This window comes from Thunnus thynnus, chromosome 1 (assembly GCF_963924715.1).
Source record: "Thunnus thynnus chromosome 1, fThuThy2.1, whole genome shotgun sequence".
In the NCBI taxonomy this organism is placed as follows: Eukaryota; Metazoa; Chordata; class Actinopteri; order Scombriformes; family Scombridae; genus Thunnus; species Thunnus thynnus.
Window position 1 is genome coordinate 5,702,649 of NC_089517.1, and position 17,642 is coordinate 5,720,290.

At 42.0% G+C, this 17,642-nt stretch overlaps 1 protein-coding gene across 4 annotated transcripts in view; it reads left to right on the forward strand.

Annotated features, from left to right (window-relative positions):
- Positions 1–15,016, forward strand: part of crtc3 (CREB regulated transcription coactivator 3) — a 50,558-nt gene extending 35,542 nt beyond the window's left edge. For 2 of the 4 annotated variants that reach the window (XM_067610350.1, XM_067610523.1), the window contains 9 exons: positions 3,017–3,067; positions 3,170–3,255; positions 5,021–5,070; positions 6,142–6,362; positions 8,183–8,418; positions 8,922–9,134; positions 9,692–9,775; positions 10,772–10,982; positions 11,854–15,016. In XM_067610350.1, the coding sequence (XP_067466451.1) occupies positions 3,017–3,067; positions 3,170–3,255; positions 5,021–5,070; positions 6,142–6,362; positions 8,183–8,418; positions 8,922–9,134; positions 9,692–9,775; positions 10,772–10,982; positions 11,854–12,059 (1,358 nt within the window). In that variant the 3' untranslated portion in view covers positions 12,060–15,016. The remainder of the gene's footprint in view (positions 1–3,016; positions 3,068–3,169; positions 3,256–5,020; positions 5,071–6,141; positions 6,363–8,182; positions 8,419–8,921; positions 9,135–9,691; positions 9,776–10,771; positions 10,983–11,853) is intronic. The other 2 variants (XM_067610437.1, XM_067610609.1) reach the window with 1 other exon arrangement.
- The last annotated feature ends 2,626 nt before the right edge of the window (positions 15,017–17,642 follow it).

Genomic DNA, 17,642 nt, shown 5'->3' on the forward strand with positions numbered 1-17,642 from the left:
TTCTGTTTTCTATGTGCATAACTGCCCAGTTTAAACCCCGGTGCAACTATTATAGCTAATTTAATAATCAAGTAATCATTTAAGTCATTTTTTAAGCCAAAAAATGCCAAAATTTCTCTGATTCCAGCTTCTTGAATATGAGGATTTTCTGCTTTTCTTTGTTTTACATCATTGTAAACTGATTATCTTTTAGTTTTGGACTGTTGGTCAGACAACACAAGACATTTGATGTCATCCTCAAGGACATAATGGAAATGCAACAGACATTTTTTAATGTTTTCTCACATTTTGTAGACAAAACAATTGATTAAAAAACAAACAAACCTGAAAATGAATCAATAAATGAATAAAGTCAGCTGCAGCCCCAATAAAAAGTGTAATCCTGTATGTTAGCGCTCAGCAGAAACACTGTAAAGCACTTTGGATAAAAGCCATTTACCATTTAAAGTAATGTATATACGTTTCTGCTCAACTTGAACTTTTATTAGGCTGAAGTGCATGTACATGTGTTGCTGACCTGATGTGACACAAACTTGGATCGAGAGTGAACGACCATAAAGAGCAGAGGTGTAATATTCACCACCAGCACAGGCAGGAAACAGCCTACGGAGACTAATCAAGATCTACTTGAGTATGGAGATGTCACCTCTAGGATTAATCCAGCGCCTAATACTTTTATAGTCGAGGTGAAAGCACAACTATTAAAGCACAGAGCTCACATGTGTTTTTCAACCTCTCATGGTCACATTCAGTATGCAGGCTGCTCCTATACAAGGCCCATGTCATAGTAATCATGCTAGTTTATGGTGTTTGTGTTTCTGTTCCTCTGGTCATTTATTAACAGAGAACACAGTCCAGCCAGCCAGCCAGCTGTTTTTCAGACCTGCAAGCTACTCTTGAGCTCAGTTACACAAATCACCATCCGTCCTTTGTTGGTTTTAAAATGTTCTGTTTATACATTCGTAATCGAACAATGATTGGTCCAAAGAAACAATCAAACCCTGAAGACGAAAGATTCATCCTCCTCCTCCTCCTCCCCCCTTTTCGTTTCGCTCTCCCCCGGTCCCTTACGGTGCCTCTCTCTCTCTCTCTCTCTCTCTCTCTCCTGGGCTGTTTCCATCCCAGCGTCCAGGGTGTTTCTGACAGTGTTTGTGGCTTTTGTCTGATCTCAGCGCTGATGAAGTGCGGAGTGGATGAGACACCGGTGCATTACCGCTCGCTGTGTTTAGCCAACAAGTTTAAACAGGATATTGCTTTAAGATCGGGGGGCCAAGTGTGAGTTTCACATACAAACAGAATCGACACAGTGAAGAAATATGAATCACAGCGTGTTGTGTTTAAATGGTTGACCTTAGACCTGGTCAGAAACGTGGCCCCGTGTGTATTTCATGCTTATGATTGCTCTCTGTTGCACCAGCATCCCGTGAAACTCTCGCACATGGCTGCAGCTATTTTCAGTTACGATCCATCTACCAAAATTTTCTCGATTTTGGTCCATCACAAGTTCTCAGAGCCCACAGGGATGTTTTAAAACATCTTTATTTGTCTGACCAACAGTCTAAAACCCAAAGATACTCAGTTTAACATCACAGAAACCACAAAATATTCCAATTGAAGAAGCTGTAACAAGTTGATTTCTTGCTGATTTTCAAAATAGTTTCTGATTAATTTTCTGTCCATCAGCTTATTGTTTGCATTGCCTCATTCAGTGCAGAGCTGCCAGCTGACCTAGACTGTATATCTAAGTAAATAATTACATTTCCCCAAAGGTGACCTGGTCTGCCACATAGTGTATACCTCACAGTCCTCCCGCATAGCCAGCCTGCCGTATAGAGTCCAGCAGCACATACTACACATAGCTGCACAGGCTGAATATCCTTTCCTCTTCAAAGAGGCCGTGACAGCGAACCGGTTCACGGTAGGGAACGAGAGACGCTGCCTCACCGCCTCACCCACTACCGTCTCAGGAGCCCCGTGAAGCCCCAGGGCCTCGTTGACACCTCTTCAAGGTTTCAGTGGGTTTCAAGTGGTGTTAAGCTCCGGCTGATTAAAGAAGCATCTAACTAGGAATTACAGCGATGAGTCACCCCGCCGGGGTGGAAACACTTTAAGCAGAGAGGAGTTTCAGCTGCGCGATTTCTCCTCCGCTAGTTATTGTGAACGGAAAAAAAAAAAAACAAGCCGCATCAGTCAGAGGAGATCTAACGTTACTTCTGCAGCTGACGGGCCCTTTTGATTGCTGGTATGCTCTGGCAGTAGGCAGTAGGCAGCTCTTTTTCTTAATCCTGTGCGTTTACAACACACACACACACACACACACACACACACAGAGTGCATTACATTCTGTGTGTTATCCAGCCAGGGACACAAGCCAGCTATTTTCCATCCCAGTTGTCCTGTTTCTGTCCCAGTAGCAGCCTCTACCAGCAACAGCAACTAGACACCTTTCGAAAAGGGAAATGAAAATTACGCCTCATCGTCCCGTCTGTTACAACGGCCGTAAAGCCGCCTCTCAAAGCGAAGCGGCCTCTGAGAGAAGGAGAGCTAACGTAAGAGAAGTTCAGTTTTAAGTCTGAGCAATGAGGAGACATCAGGAAATATTTTCCTAATAAGTAATAAAGGGCACAGGAAGTGTTATTGCTCAACACGTGAGTAAGGCACGGAGTAGATAAAAAGTGAAAAGGAGGAAAAGACAATGTATGTCTCAACCCCCCCCACATAACTCTCCCCCCCTTTCCCTCATCTCTGTGACTAATAACATGATGCCAGATGCCCAACTGTTACATTTCTGAAACTGCGCAGTAATTGCGGAGCGCATCCCAAAAGGCTCCGTTACTATCCGAAGGACTAATTATCACCCCAGACACGCCTGGATTCAAAACAGCTGGTTAATATTGAATATGCTCTAATGTTCCTCTGCCTTTTGTTTTATTATGTCTTTCTTTATTTCTCCATTGATCATCCCTCCCCCCCCCCTCCCTCCACATCTCTGTCTCTCTATTTGTTTCTTGTGGAGGCTGGCACGCAGCTAGCGTCAACGAGGCAGAGGTGGACGGATCTGGAGACAGTGAGTTGAGCCGTTTTCCTCTCAGTAATCATTCAGAAATGGTTCGCATCTGTTTGTCTGTGGAACACATGCTTTAATTAAAGTGCACCTTCCTCTCCGCAGTCTTCTCTTTTCCCACCCTGACTAACGAGGAGAGTCTAATAGGTGTCAGTAAGCCCCTTCCCAAGCAGCTGTGGGAGGCCAAGAAGGTGAGACTGTTTTTACTTTTTCTTGCTTTGTCGCCATGCCAACGACGAAAACTCCAAACTGAGCGACTGTAATGTCGAGACAAGACTGCATAACATCTGTATTTTTTTCCTTGTTGTCAACAAATCTCATGTGCCAAACCAAACCAACGATGAATCGATGTACTTACAAGTGTCGTCTGTGTGTATCCAAAGCCTCATATATCTTATTCCTCTGTGCCGTAGACATGTTTTTACATGTCCTACATGTTCTTAAACAATTTACAATGTCTGGGCCAGAGTCTGATGGATACAACAAGCATGAATATATGTTTGAAGGAGGAGGAAGTACAACAGAGATGTACGGAGAGGGAGAGTCTGAGGGCAACAGCCGACTCTGAGGTACTGTAGCTTCCTCCAGCCATCTACAACAAAACACAGGATCCAGAGGGACATCGTTCTATTTTTATTGTATCTATAATCGTGTTTTACGAGTATTTCCACAGTCGGGTACGGAGCCAACTTAACACAAGTCGAAAATGAGGTGGAAAAATAGAAATTGTTTACAATATCGACTATGTTCCCGCACATCTTAAGTGGTGTCCGTCAACACAGAACTACTCTCCGGAGACTGAAAACGTGATCGCTGTTATTAGTCTTTGGAGTCATTTCTAAACAAACTAACCAAACTCTTAATGATGAAATGAAACCGGTGCAGCGGTGTGACTCCCTCACATGTTGTTAGTAGTCTTTGGAAAACAATGGAGGTCTACAGAGGAATAAGATACATCAGGATTCAGATACACACACACACGATACTTGTTAGCAGCATCAACTAACTGTTGGTTTGTTTGTTGACGAACAAGGAGAATGGTCACTATTAGGTGATTGTGGCGCCTTAAATTCCTGCTGTGATTTGATCGAAGCACATCAGACTACTGGTTGAACCAGTCTGTCCTGCATGACCATAGAAAAGTGATCAGGTAGGACGAGCCAGAGACACATGTCTGGAATCAACAACAATGGAGGAAATCTCGCATGTTGTCGAACTAGACGTGAAAAACTGACAGACTAGTTTTTGTTCCACACACACAGAATCATTTCTCTTGATTTGAAACGACAGATCATAATAACGCCCGACAGTCATTTTCACTCCCGACAATCAATGTCTGGATACGGCAGATCCCAGCGTTAGAGGATTACATCCTACCGGGATGCACCAGCGGTTCAGACTCTTCTTCACTCAGCCGATCCTTAAAGGAGGTCATTACCCACAGAGATGCACCCGTCTGATACTTAGAATCAGTACCAGCGCTCATACTGACCGTGTTAAGCAGATCGGTTATCAGCCATTACGGGATTGATCCACATGAAATTCTTTATCTATCTCATAATAAGAATTTTCCACAACCGTTTACATTAACTCACAGTCACACCGGCGGCCTCGTGTTACCTCCTAAAATAAGGTTCCAACAGGGAGGAGGTACACAGATTTTAAATAGAGAGCACTGGTATCTAATTTAATCTTCATATTGGCAGATATTACGCTGAGATATCTGGAGAGAAAAAAGTCAGATCAGTGCGTCGCTAATTAGAAGATGGCACGAATCCCGGCAGCAGCCACAACGCTGTCTTTGTTGTCGATCCTCTCCTTAATGCTTTAATACTTTTATATCCTCCATCGCCAGAAAGCCTGGAAACAATATGCGTATGTGTTAAGATCAGCGAGGAGTGTGAATGTATTTCTCAGATAATTTGTGACATAATTGTAATTTTTTTTGTGTTTCAGGTCCAGACTCTGGCATCGAGGCCTAAATCCTGCGAAGTGCCTGGAATCAAGTACGTCAAAGGATCAAAAATGTGTTTTTTGCTTATTTGAACATGTTATTCCATCGTATCTGGATCGTTGATGTAATTTCACACAAAACATTTTTTATTGCCACTGTACCCCCCAAATCAAATGGCTCAAAATAGGATACAGGTGTTTTCCATTGGCCGCAGCCCGTCAGGAGACACAATGGAATCCTAGAAATGAAATGCCGCACATCCCCACCTCATCAAACAGGATGTCTGTGTTCCTCTTTACACCTCCAGCCCTGTTTAAAACAAGAGGAACAGAGTTGTTATTACAATCAGATTCCACCGGCTTTGTTTAACAGCAGTTTGCAAATACCATTGTCTTGCCATCGCGGATGACCTCCGGTGTCATGTCATGATTTACAGGCAAACGGATGTCTCCATTTTTTTTTTTTTTAACTTGCAATTCCATCGCTTTAGAGCAGCAGTTTTTCCTCTCTGTACCGTGTGGATCAAGCATAGTTTAGTGCATCTATTGTTGTCATACAGAAAGCAATGCAGTCCTCTAAATAGCCTTAAGAGAACTGAGATTCCCAGAAAAGACGCCTCTCTCGTCTAATGTGGAAATCCGTGATTGATGTACGGAGCGATGAATAAAGGCAGAACATTATGACCCGCGCAGCAGGCGCCGAGCGGCCTCTTATTTCATGCTTTTTTTTTTCTTTTTCTGACAGCAAAGACACGTGTGTTTTGTTTGTTTGTGGAGGCAAGCGTTTGTTCATTGTTTTGTGATGTGCCAGTTTGTGTGCATGGGGGGGAGGGGGGTGTGAGGGGGGGTTGGGGGGGACAGACAACAATGAGTAACAGTCGCTGCTCATATGCTGTTAAAGCAGCGTATGAGCAGAAATGGAAATTAAGAGAAATAATCCAGCAAATGGAGAGTAGGCGGGAAAAAAAGAAGAAAGAGGCTAGAACAATCTCATCAATGTGAAACAGTGATGACAGCCTGATTAATGACACCACCTTTAATTATGTGCAATATTCATATGAAACAAATCGATCATGAGCGTCGGTTCCTGATGAGTCAAACCGGTTTTTCCTATCTCTGTATAGTATATTTCCGTCTCCGGAGCAGAACCCCGGTCTGTCCCACTACCAGAGCTCGTTAAACACCGGCGGCTCACTGCCCGACCTCAGCAACCTGCACTTCCCCTCCCCCCTCTCCACACCGCTGGACCCCGAGGACAATGGAGGGTACCCCAACCTCAGCGGGGGCAGCAGCACTGGAAACCTGCCGGCCGCCATGATGCACCTAGGCATCGGCAACTCACAGGGTGAGTGGAGCGCAACACGTCGACCCCTTGTTACAGGTTTTATATATGTAGAAGGTGTTTTTTTATCCTGATAATCATATTGTGACACCATAGATTTATCCATAGATGCAACAAAAAACAGGGGTGTTTTGATCACAATATGTGGTACGTACACATCTTAAAGGACGAGTTCACAGTTTTTAAATGTGTCTTAAAACAACAGTCAGGTGTCTATATGAGCAGTAATCATTCCTCCTGTTCACACTGGCTGTTAAAAACCTTTTAATGTAAGTGATGGAGGCCACACAGTCATTTAGTGCTTCAAAAAAATCACATATAAAAGTCTTATCTGAAGCTCGTATGAAGCTGCAGCTGTCCATATTAGTAAAATTATGTTGATATCTTTCAAAGTCTTTTTAGTGCCAATTTTTTTTTTTTTTTTTATTACGATCCTTCCAATACAGCTCAACAGAGCAACACTGTCCAGGGAAACAGACGGGGGATTTTTAGGGAGTTTTTCCCTTATTCCACTCAAGAGTCTTAGAGGATGTTGTATTGCTTCGCAGACTGCAAAGAGCCCCCCCCACCCCCGCCCCCCCGAGGCAAATTTGATTTGTGATATCGGTCTATATAAATAAAAATTGACTTGACTTCACAAACACAAAGATGGAAGATATCCACTTGTTTTGACTAAGTCAGACAGCTAAAGCCTCATATTATCTTCAGATAAACTTTAAAATACTTTTCTTTCTGTGGATTTCATCTCCTCTCACTAAGCACATTTTAAAAAGGGGAACTTATAACGGTCAGTATGAACAGTGAGGAATGATTACCAGCGAGGAAAAACCTGTTTCGGTGTTCTCATCGGCTCCCGACTGTTGTTTTAAGACAAGTTTGAAGAAGTATGAACCCGTCTTTTAACCGCCAGGACATCACGACACCCGGTCGCCGCCTGTCATTCTCATTAAGATTAGTTTGAACATGTTTTATTTATTATTATTATATAACCAGAATCGGGACTGGTGACATCACATAGCAGGAGAGTTGATAATTCGCTCACTCTCCTCCAGCTCTCTCTCTCTCTGTAAAGTTTACTTTCATCTCTCATCCCTCCTTTTTTTCCTCCAAAGTGGGTGTTTTTTTCTCTGCCTTTTATCGCAAAACTTGTCACACTGGATTCTAGTAAGATGCATGTTTTCACTGCTTTGATAATGTCACTTCTGAGAATTTGAGCTCTTGCAGGATTTGAGGCGTTTCCTAGCAACACGACTCCAACAGTCTACCTGTTGTTGAGTGAGTCTTAAAGTCTGTTTTCAGCTGTAGACTCGCCGCCGCAGTGTTTTGAGCAGCCGACCGTACATTATAGATAACTCACTGAATGATCTCTCTGTGTCCGATCGCACCCCCCCCCCCGCCCCGCCGCTCACCACCACCGCTCCCCTCTCTCTCTCTGTATTTTGCGAGCGTATGTGTGGTCGGGCTCTCATGTCGAGCACAGTTCGGCTTGGCCGAGCACCAGAGCGACACGGGAACTTTGACCCCGTTCTGGCTCGCTACAATCAGCTCTGTTCTTTTCCCTCAGTTTCTCTCTGTCCTCTCATTTTCCTTTCTCTCTCTCTCTCTCCCCAGCCACACAATAAAGTCTTAGTGTTTTTGGGGTTGAGGGGTGGTGTGGGGGTGGGTGAGGGGGGGGACTGGAGAGCATGCTGGAAAATTGAGTATATAATGCATCATAACTTCCACATGTTCTCCTCGGTTTCAAAAGGGCCCCCGTATCTGCTCGGGATCCACAGCTGCTTTATTTGTTTCACTGTAACGTTTCTTTATCGTCCGTCCCGCAGGTCTCTCCTCCTCTTTGAGCAACCCCTCACTTCAGGCGTCCCTCAACAACTGCCAACTGCAGTCATCGCTCAGCAATCCCTCCATCAACTCGTCCCTGCGTCTGTCCAGCAACTCCCCGCGGCGACGGCCGGCTCCCATCAGCCCCCTCACCCTGTCCCCCGGTGCCGAGCAGCGCAGAGGTCTGGCCAAGCAGCTGTCTCCCACCATGTCCCCCTCGCTGTCCCCGATCACGCAGGTACACACCTCACACTGAGACTGTCAGTTATTTAATACGTCGTAAAACCTGTTATTTAAGGAGCTGTAAAACTGGATTTTACAAGTTTAAGAAATGTTAGTTTCTTCATGTGTGTAGATGAACAAACATTTTTTTTTTTTTGTGTAACTTAGTTGATTTGTTGCTTTCCGAGCATCTCCGATGTCATTGCAATTTGCAAAGTAATATTTTGGAGAAAAGAACCTCCTTATTATGTCAAAAATACTAAAACCAGAACTAAATCTAGAAAAAAAAAACCTTTAGTAACAAGAGGAAATGTGCAATAATATGAAAGAATCCAACCTCTGAGTAAAAAGCTCCACCGCTGCCAAAAACACACAGTGGTGCTTTTGTTTTTAGCCGTTTTGATTGAGAGAACGTATTTGAGTAATGACATGACAATCACAATGAATCAACTTCAAGTCTCCGTTCAACCCTCAGTCGGTCTTTAGTGACTCCTGCTGGCTTTCTCCGTTCCTGTGTAGGGAGTTGCTTTGGATACCAGCAACATGCCGAGGGAGCCGCCCCCACCCTATCCGCTCTACCAACAATCCCAGCATGCAGTGGACCAGGGCCGACAGTGCCAGCATCAGCACCAGCAGCAGCAGCAGCAGCAGCAGCAACAACAACAACAACAACAGCAACAGCAGCCTGTTTCCCCTCTGCAGAACATCCCGCTGGACTTCAACACGAGCCAAGTGAGTGCCATGAAGACGCTCTTTGTCAGAGTGCGTGTGTGCACATGGACTAACAAACAAACACACATATATAATTTTGTGCAGCAGTGTTTGTGCATGTGTATTGTTGATTTGTTTCCATCTCCCTGCAGGGTAGAAATTAGTGTAGAAGATTAGATTCAACAGTGTAATTGTGTTAACCCGCATTAACTGCAGCAATCACATTTACTGTGTAGTTGTTTTCCTGCTAAATAGACCAAAACAACATAAAAATAACCTGCAAATGTTTCAAAAAAACCAAAGACATTAATACCTTGGACTGGTTGAGTTCTAATCATTAACAGTTGTAATAGGTAGATAAAGTGTTTTTTGGTTATAATGTGATTTTAATTATAGTCCCGGTAGTCACAGCCTTATAAATGAACCCTGGTCTCTTCCACCTCAGTGAGTCATTGATAAGAATAGTTTAATTTACATGTCATATGTCATAGTTCACCTTTAGAAAGAAGAAAGCTGGCAGATAATTAGCTTTTCTTACCAATTTTGACAACAATATGGACTTTATTCTTCGTTTACAGCACAACAACATGGCAACGCTCTTCAACGACCCCTTCATGGAGCCGCAGTACTCCAATCGCCAGAGCAAGACCTCCGCCTATCAGGTACACACACACACACACACACACACACACACACACACACACACACAGAGTCAAACTTAACCAGGAACACGCCAAACATTAATTTCAGAAGGGCACATTTTAACCAGCAGAAGTTCAAAGACGACCTTTTATGAAAACATGAATATTAAGGTGAGAAAGAGTCAATGCATCATATAAAAACAAACACAATTTACATACAAGATGAAGCCAAAAGTCTGATTCATGTTAATTTACAGTGTAATAAATGAAGCTTTGTGTCAGGTTTGTTTTTCATAATTAAACCATTTTTCCATCTTCTTTCATTTAAATGTGCTGCAGTGTTTGACTTTTCATTCAGTCTTGGATACACAGCAAAGATTTCTGCAACCATAATTTAGTCAGAAGTCTCAAAGCAGAAACCTGTAACATCTTAAGTAAATGTATATTATTCTTGCACAAGATCTCGGTCTGTTTTCTACCCAGTAATATAAACTCTACACACCAAAACTCAAAGGCTTTGTGAATGTTTTCATGTTGCAAAACCCGTTGGCTCGGCGTAATCCTCGGTGTAGCGTTTCCTCATCAGCAGCGCCGTGACGCCAACAGATGAAGTAAATGGGGATGTGAAAATCTGCAACGTTTGTTATGAGAAAAATCAGCACTGCAATAAACCGTGACTCAAAGCAGAATCTTCTTCTTACAACATCTTTTTTTTTTTTTTTTTTTTTTTTACACAAACAAGCTCAAACAACCGTACATCGAGTGAATTTCTGCAGAAACGTCTCATTAACATCACCGAGAAGCTTGTTTTTGCCCCGTTAGGATCGATGTTACATATTTTATGAATGGATTTTCATTAAATGCTGTCAGTTGTAGTGTGAATAAGATTCTCGGTGAACTGTAGATGTTGTTAGAAAACACTTGAAGACATCACATACAACAAGTTGCCAGGGGTAACCATGATGATAACTCAGCTGGCTAACGCTTTGTGTTTTCTCTCCACCATCTGCCGGCTAGTTGGACCAGTTCAGTCTGTTGGAAAACGCCATGAGCTCCACGGCGGGGGGTTCTTGCTTCGACCCTTCCTCCTCCTCCTCTCTCTACTACTCCCAGGCGGCCCTCACGGGGCTGGGCGGCAGCCATGGCAACCTGCAGGACCCGATGCACATGAGGTCTAACATGCTGTACTCCAACTGCAGCGGAGGACTGCCCAACATCATACTCACCGGTGAGTCCCACGTACGAGACGTGATCTGTAGAAGAGCTAGTGAGTCTCTGCGGTGCGTCCTCAGAGGAACTGTGTGTTTTGTTTTGTCTCACTGTAAGAATGTTCTAGTTTGTTTATTTAAAGCTGCATTAATTGATTTTAGCCTCTAGAGGGAAGATAAAGCATAACACACACAGTACCTTTATCCAGCCATGTGACGCTTCAAGTACAGTGATTGAAAACAGCTGACTGCTGCTGGATGTATAAGAGACTTAACAGAAACAATAAACGTACAGCAGAACCAAAACAATGAGCTAAAGGAGGCTAAAAGCTACACAGAGCTGCAGAGTCGAGCAAAACCTAAAAATAGACTCGATGAAAATCAGGAAATAAATTTGTTTTACACACAAACTCATCAAGAGTTTTCAATTTACTCATTGAAATTCAAGTGAATGGGCCCAAAACTTGCATCATATTTATGACACAGATGTGAGCAAGAAATTCTCATCCTGTCAATCAAACTTTCACAATAAAAGCACACCACACTCGCAAGAAACATCCCTCATTTTTAAAAAGCAAAATGATCTGATCCCGACAGGCCAGAGTGCGAGGTCCCGACCAACGCTGACTGCAGCTTTAATTTATAAGATGTTACTATAAAAAATGAGAGTTTTAAGATAGATTAAAGATTATAACACAACACACACCTCGGGATTCCGATCTGTTTTTGCTGAAAGTGCAGACATTACTAAGAGGAGAGAGAGTTAAAGAGAGAGTAGTCATGACTAACAGCCAGAGCAGTGAGACCGGTTATTACAGAAAGAGGAAGTGTTTTCCCAGACTGGAAGAAACATTCACCCGCCGTCATCTGTTTCCCTCCTTCCCCCACCAGACGACTCCAACCCCAGTCTGTCAAAGGACATCAGCAGCGCGCTCTCGACGGTGCCCGAATGTTTCGACTCGGAGGGAGGCTTCCCGCTGGAGGACGAGCTGCGCATCGAACCTCTCAGCCTGGACGGTCTGAGCATGCTCAGCGATCCCGACATGGTGCTGCCGGACCCGTCGGTGGAGGATACGTTCCGCAGCGACAGACTCTGAGCCTAAAGAGCGTCACAGGTTTCAAGAAAGAGACGTTTCTTCATTTTTTTTTCTCCCACACACACACACACACACACACACACACATGAATTTGCAGTGTATAGAGTGTACAAATCTGAATATGCATGCAAACATTTTCTATAGGGCCACTGTGCATGCATCCACTGCCACTAAGATTCATTAAATGTGAACCGTGCACACGCTTTCTAAGGAGGAGACTTTTGAACAAACATATTTCTCATCATAATTTCTGATCATATTTCTCAGACGTTTTATTTCTAATAAGGCGGATCAATGCAGTTTGTGGTTAAAAAAAAATAAAACAAATCAGCTCTGAGACTCTGCACCTCCTCCAACCAAAAAGACAATCCAGCGAGGAGCCCTCCCGCTTCTCTCTCTCTCTCTTTCTCTCTCTCATCACCAGCTCACAGCCCCCCCGAAGCCATGGCAACCTCGTCGCCATGGTTACACACCATAGCAACCCCCCCCCCTCCCCATCACATCGCTGAAGAGCAGCAGAAATGCCAACACACACACAATTTACTTTTTTTTTTTCCTCACAACTACGTGAGCGACTCACAGCTGGAGCAGCGATACGTGTTGCTGGTAAAACATCTGGCAGCGATGTGCCGTGGCTACTTCAGGCTCCTGAACGATCGTGGTAGAAATGAAGACTCAGAGGGATTGAAGCTTTTTTTTGTTTAGTATCAGATTATTTTTTAAAAGATGTTTGCCACAGATTTTATGGCCTCAATTGACAGTCTGATCAGAATGTATTTTCAAACTAGACGACAAAAAGGGCAAACTGTTTACAAAGATGAGATTTTAATAAGTAAATATTACTAAAGAGTATAGATTTTTTTTTTTTTTGAATTTCTAATTAAGAAATAAAAAGATGTGCAGAGTAAATGCTATATATATATTTTTTTCCTGATGATTTGATGGATATCCCCCCTTCCTCCTCGGACACGGATGAGTCGGCTGTGATTTCTTCCGGCAGCACTGGGACGGCGTACAAATCCATTTATGAAAAAGATTTAAAAAAAACAAAAAAACAAAAAAAAAATGGAACTTAACATTTTTTTGACATGTTTTTAAAGATACTTCTATGTACATTCATTGCATATGTTTTATTTTACTTTTTTTTTGTACCGAATTGTAACGGCGCTTGTACTGTACTTTAAAAAAAAAAAAATCTGGTTGTGAATAAGGGCATGCGCTGTGCTACTGTGGATCGATTATGTCCCAAGTATCTGTTTGCATCCGGCTTTCTGTCCTCGTGTTGCGGCAGTACAGTAAACCCCCCCCCCCCTCCATCCCTTCCTCCTCCCCCTCCTCCTCCTCCTCTGTGGCTGAAAAAAGTCAAAGTGACTCATCCAGAGAGCAGACTGTAATCATGTGGACATCGGACATCATGTAACATTGCACTTAAACCTCTTTTTTGCACTAATTGGTTCACATTGTGATGATTTTTTTACCCCTGGTAAGACTGTTTGTTTGTTTTTGTTTTTACCTGATAACCCAAAGAAGCTGAACGAAGCCATTAATACAAAGAAAAGTGAGGCTTTATGTGACTAAATATGTCTAGTCAGTGCACATACACACATTTCAAAGTACCAGCAGCAGATGTTACATTTTGATGTAAGAAAATTTATTAAAAAAGTATATATATATATTTTCTGGGCTTTGACCGTGTAGTCCGATAGAAATGTTTTTTGTAACAAGCTCATATTTACAGTTGATGATGTAATGACTCGGCCGTTCAGGGCGTGAAGTGTCCCCTGTTGTGTATCATAATTAAAATACAATTACTGCAATTCAAAGAGCTATTTTTAATATTGTTTATAAGAATAAAAAAAAAAAAAGATTTGGAGCAATTTGCTCTTTTAGCTATGCAACTTTTTTTTTTTTTTTTTTCCATTGATGATGAGTGAAACCTGTTGAACAGGTGCATCTTGTACATTATGCAGCTTGTAATGTACACAATGTTGGGGGATCAAAATTTGATTTAAACAAATAAGAAAAAACAACAAAAAAAAAAAAAAATCACAATATTACATGTGTCCAGTGTCCACAGTGTGTGTCAACAGTCGGAGAACAAGAGCGTCGTAAAGGAACTCATCGTTTAAACTCGCGACATTTTGGATTTGCAGGCGAAACGCTGCATGGCACTGTTTGTGTTTTTATTTTTGTTGTTTTGTTTTGTTTTTTACTTCTCAGTCAGAAGGTGTCAAACCTGCACTGTGTGGACTGCGGGGTGTTTTTTTTTTGTTTTTTTTTTGGAGTGTATGAAAGAGATTCAGTGTGATTTTTATTTGTCGAATACAAAAAATGAAGAGGGGTGTTTCTGGGTATCATGAGGTTGTTTTTTTTTTATAAGAGTTTATATTCAGCTATTATACGTTTTTACCTGCTCTCTTGTCTCTTGTAAAACTCTGTGGGGGTTAAGTGATGGAGCCACTTTGCTGTTTTAAATCTTCCCTTCTCTTTTCTCTCTCTCTCTTTCCGTCTGAATGCATCTGAAACGTTTCCCGGCCTGTTTCCTGCTGTCTAAACGCCTGCCTTCTGCTGCCTTACTTTGTTGTATTTTGACTTTTTTTCATATTCCAGCTAGTAACGACTTCTCTTTAGCTTCTAGTTCTGTTTGGTACCAACTGCTCGTGGTTCTTTTTTTCTGTCACTTAGTCTCACTTCTGTTGTTGTTTTTTATTTTATTTTGTTTTTGTTTTTGGTGTCTTACTTTTCTTTTTTTTTTAGTTGCATATTAAAAATGTACAGTTCTGTTATTTAAAGAATGTTTATGTCCACTAGTGTTACTACTTTTTTTTTTTTTTTTTTGTAATTTCATTGAGTTTTTTTTTTTTCCCCTCCCAAGATATAAAATTTTCTTGGTTTGTAACGTATGTTATAGTGCTTACCTTTCTGATTTAATATAAACAATAAAACTCTATACTGTGTATTAAGTGATGTGGTCTGAAGTTACAGGATGCTGTTAGTGTTTCTGCCAGTAGGTGGCAGCAGTGTGTTGTAGTTCACATTCACACTTCACACAAGCAGAACATCTCTGTGTTGGTTTGGCCAAACATCCAAATACTCCCTGCACCCATTAATCCTGACAAATGATCTCGAAACACATTAAGCTTTTTTCTTATTGATTTCTTTTGTATTGGGTTTTAGTGGGAAGCTCTGTTAAACGTTTCCAAATGTGATACAACCGACAACAAGCAGCGAACCGTCGTTTTTAAGGAAACGACTGCGAGCCAGACCGTGATTTCAAATCTAATTAAGTCCAACATATAATCTCTTCCCTCATGTCTGCTGTTAGTTTTCATTCCTCCTCTGCCATCACTCACTGAACTACATCGTTAATCTTTCACAAAGTTTCTTCAACTTTTCCAGTACCAATATTTGCGCATGTGTGATGTGACTTTAACTTTTCAACATTATCATTCGTTTGCCTTTTGCCTCTGATTTTACATAAAGGCCATCAGAATCTCCTTTCAGGCTAAATTAAAGGACGAGTTCACAATTTTTTAAGTGTCTTAAAACAACAATCAGGAGCACAAATGAGCAGTGAAACATGTTTTTCTTGCTGTAATCATTCCTCCTGTTCATACTGACCATTAGAAGATGTATGTGATGGAGGACAAAAGTGTATTAAAAGTTTATCTGAAGCTAATATGAAGCATCATCGTCCAAATGAGTCAAATCAAGTAGATATCTTTCAACGTTACAGTCTTTTTAGTGTCAAAGTTCCTCTTTTTGTTACTATACTTCCACCGCAGCTCAACAGGGAAACACAAAGAGGGAATTTGATGCTAAAAAGACTGTAGATGTGTCAGATATCCACTTGATATGACTAACTCAGACTGCTGAAGCCTCATATAAGCTTCACATCAACTTTTAAATGTGGATTTTGTCCTCCATCACTTACATTTAAAGCACATTTGAAGGAGGAAACGACTACAGCATGAAAACCTCTTTCAGTGTTCATATGGGCGTCTCACTGTTGTTTTAAGACAATTGAAAAAATGTGAGCCTGTCCTTTAATGTTTGCAATACACAGTGTTTGTTTGGCGATCTCTTCCTCTCTACCAACCTGCACCAGACTTTAGGATTAACTGTGTTCAGTAAATCTTTACTAATAAATAGGTAATTTCCATCACAGTCAATGCAGCAGATTAATGTTTAACACTGAATTTATAAACCTGCCATTTGTTGCCCTGCAGATGGGCATCGCAGTCCCTCAGAAGAAACAGCACACACACACACTCAAACAGTGTATACTGTACATAGGAGTGTGTGTGTGGGGACAGTAAGTCTGGCAGATGGATGGTGTGGGTTCCTGGAGAATAGCCAAACCTGATAAACAGAATGCAATCTGGGAGTGAGTTCCCAAAACAACACACAAGAGTGAGAGAGCTGAACAGATAATCACAGTCATCAGTCAGAGAGCTGGAGTCGGTCCACGAAGTGAGTCTGGGCAGGTCATGATGCCAGCCTCGAATTCCTCCGAGGATGATGTTTGTGTGTGTGTGTGTGTGTGTGTGTGTGCGTGTACCGTCCAGCTGGTGGGAACCTGGAGGAGCTCTGAACTGAAGCTGCTGGCTGAAAGTAATTAATGAAGTCTGTTAAGCTGCTGGCAGAATAACTGTGTAGCAAACTGCTTTTATTGTTGTTAACTTTTCTTCAAGCAGCAAAGTCAATTAAGAACAAATTTTAACTGACCTGCTCACGTACAAAATGTGTAAGGAATTAATCACCTCCAACTTTGATTGACAGGTTTTAGCCAGGCTAGGTAGAGGTCTGTCGGTCTGTTGCACCACTTTAGTTCAGACTAAAATATCTCAACAACTGTTTGATGGATTGACATGAAATTTTTTACGTACTCCACAGAGGATGAGTCCTCGTTGGTGTCTTTTCCTCTTGCGCCACCATGAGGTTGACATTTGTGGTTCAGAGTGAAATATCTCAAACACTATTGGATGGATAGCTGTAACATTTGGCTCACACATTCATGGTCCCCAGAGGATGAATTGTGATAACTTTTATTTTCTGACTTTTTCATGTAGCATCATCATCTGGTTAAAATAAAAAGGACGCAACACGCTCATTTCCAAGTCTATATTTTTTATTCTGGGGCTCTACTAGAATATCTTTACATGATTTACAGTTTAAAAAACTCAACTTCTTCCAATGAGCCCACTCTGTTCTGATTGGTTAACTTCTGCCGGCTCCGGAGGCTACATAAACCAAGCCCACAGGAACAGCGCCGGGCTTTGAAGCCAGTTTGACATAGTGTCCGAACCGTGTAATTAATTTCCAGGTCCGTCAAAAAAAACACGCAATCATGGGAAAAGGAGCGGCTGTAAAACGATGGATACATTTTTTTGAGCATCACAACCCCCATAGAATGATTCATTTCACTATCAGTAACTGATCTATTCAGTCTGATAGCATCTGGAAAGTCTAGAAGAGCCGCACAATTTAATTATTTTATACCCATTCACGTTAAACCAGAAGTTAGTTGGCTTGGCCGGCAGAAGTCTCTGGTGTGCATGTTCTATGGGCCGAACAGATGCA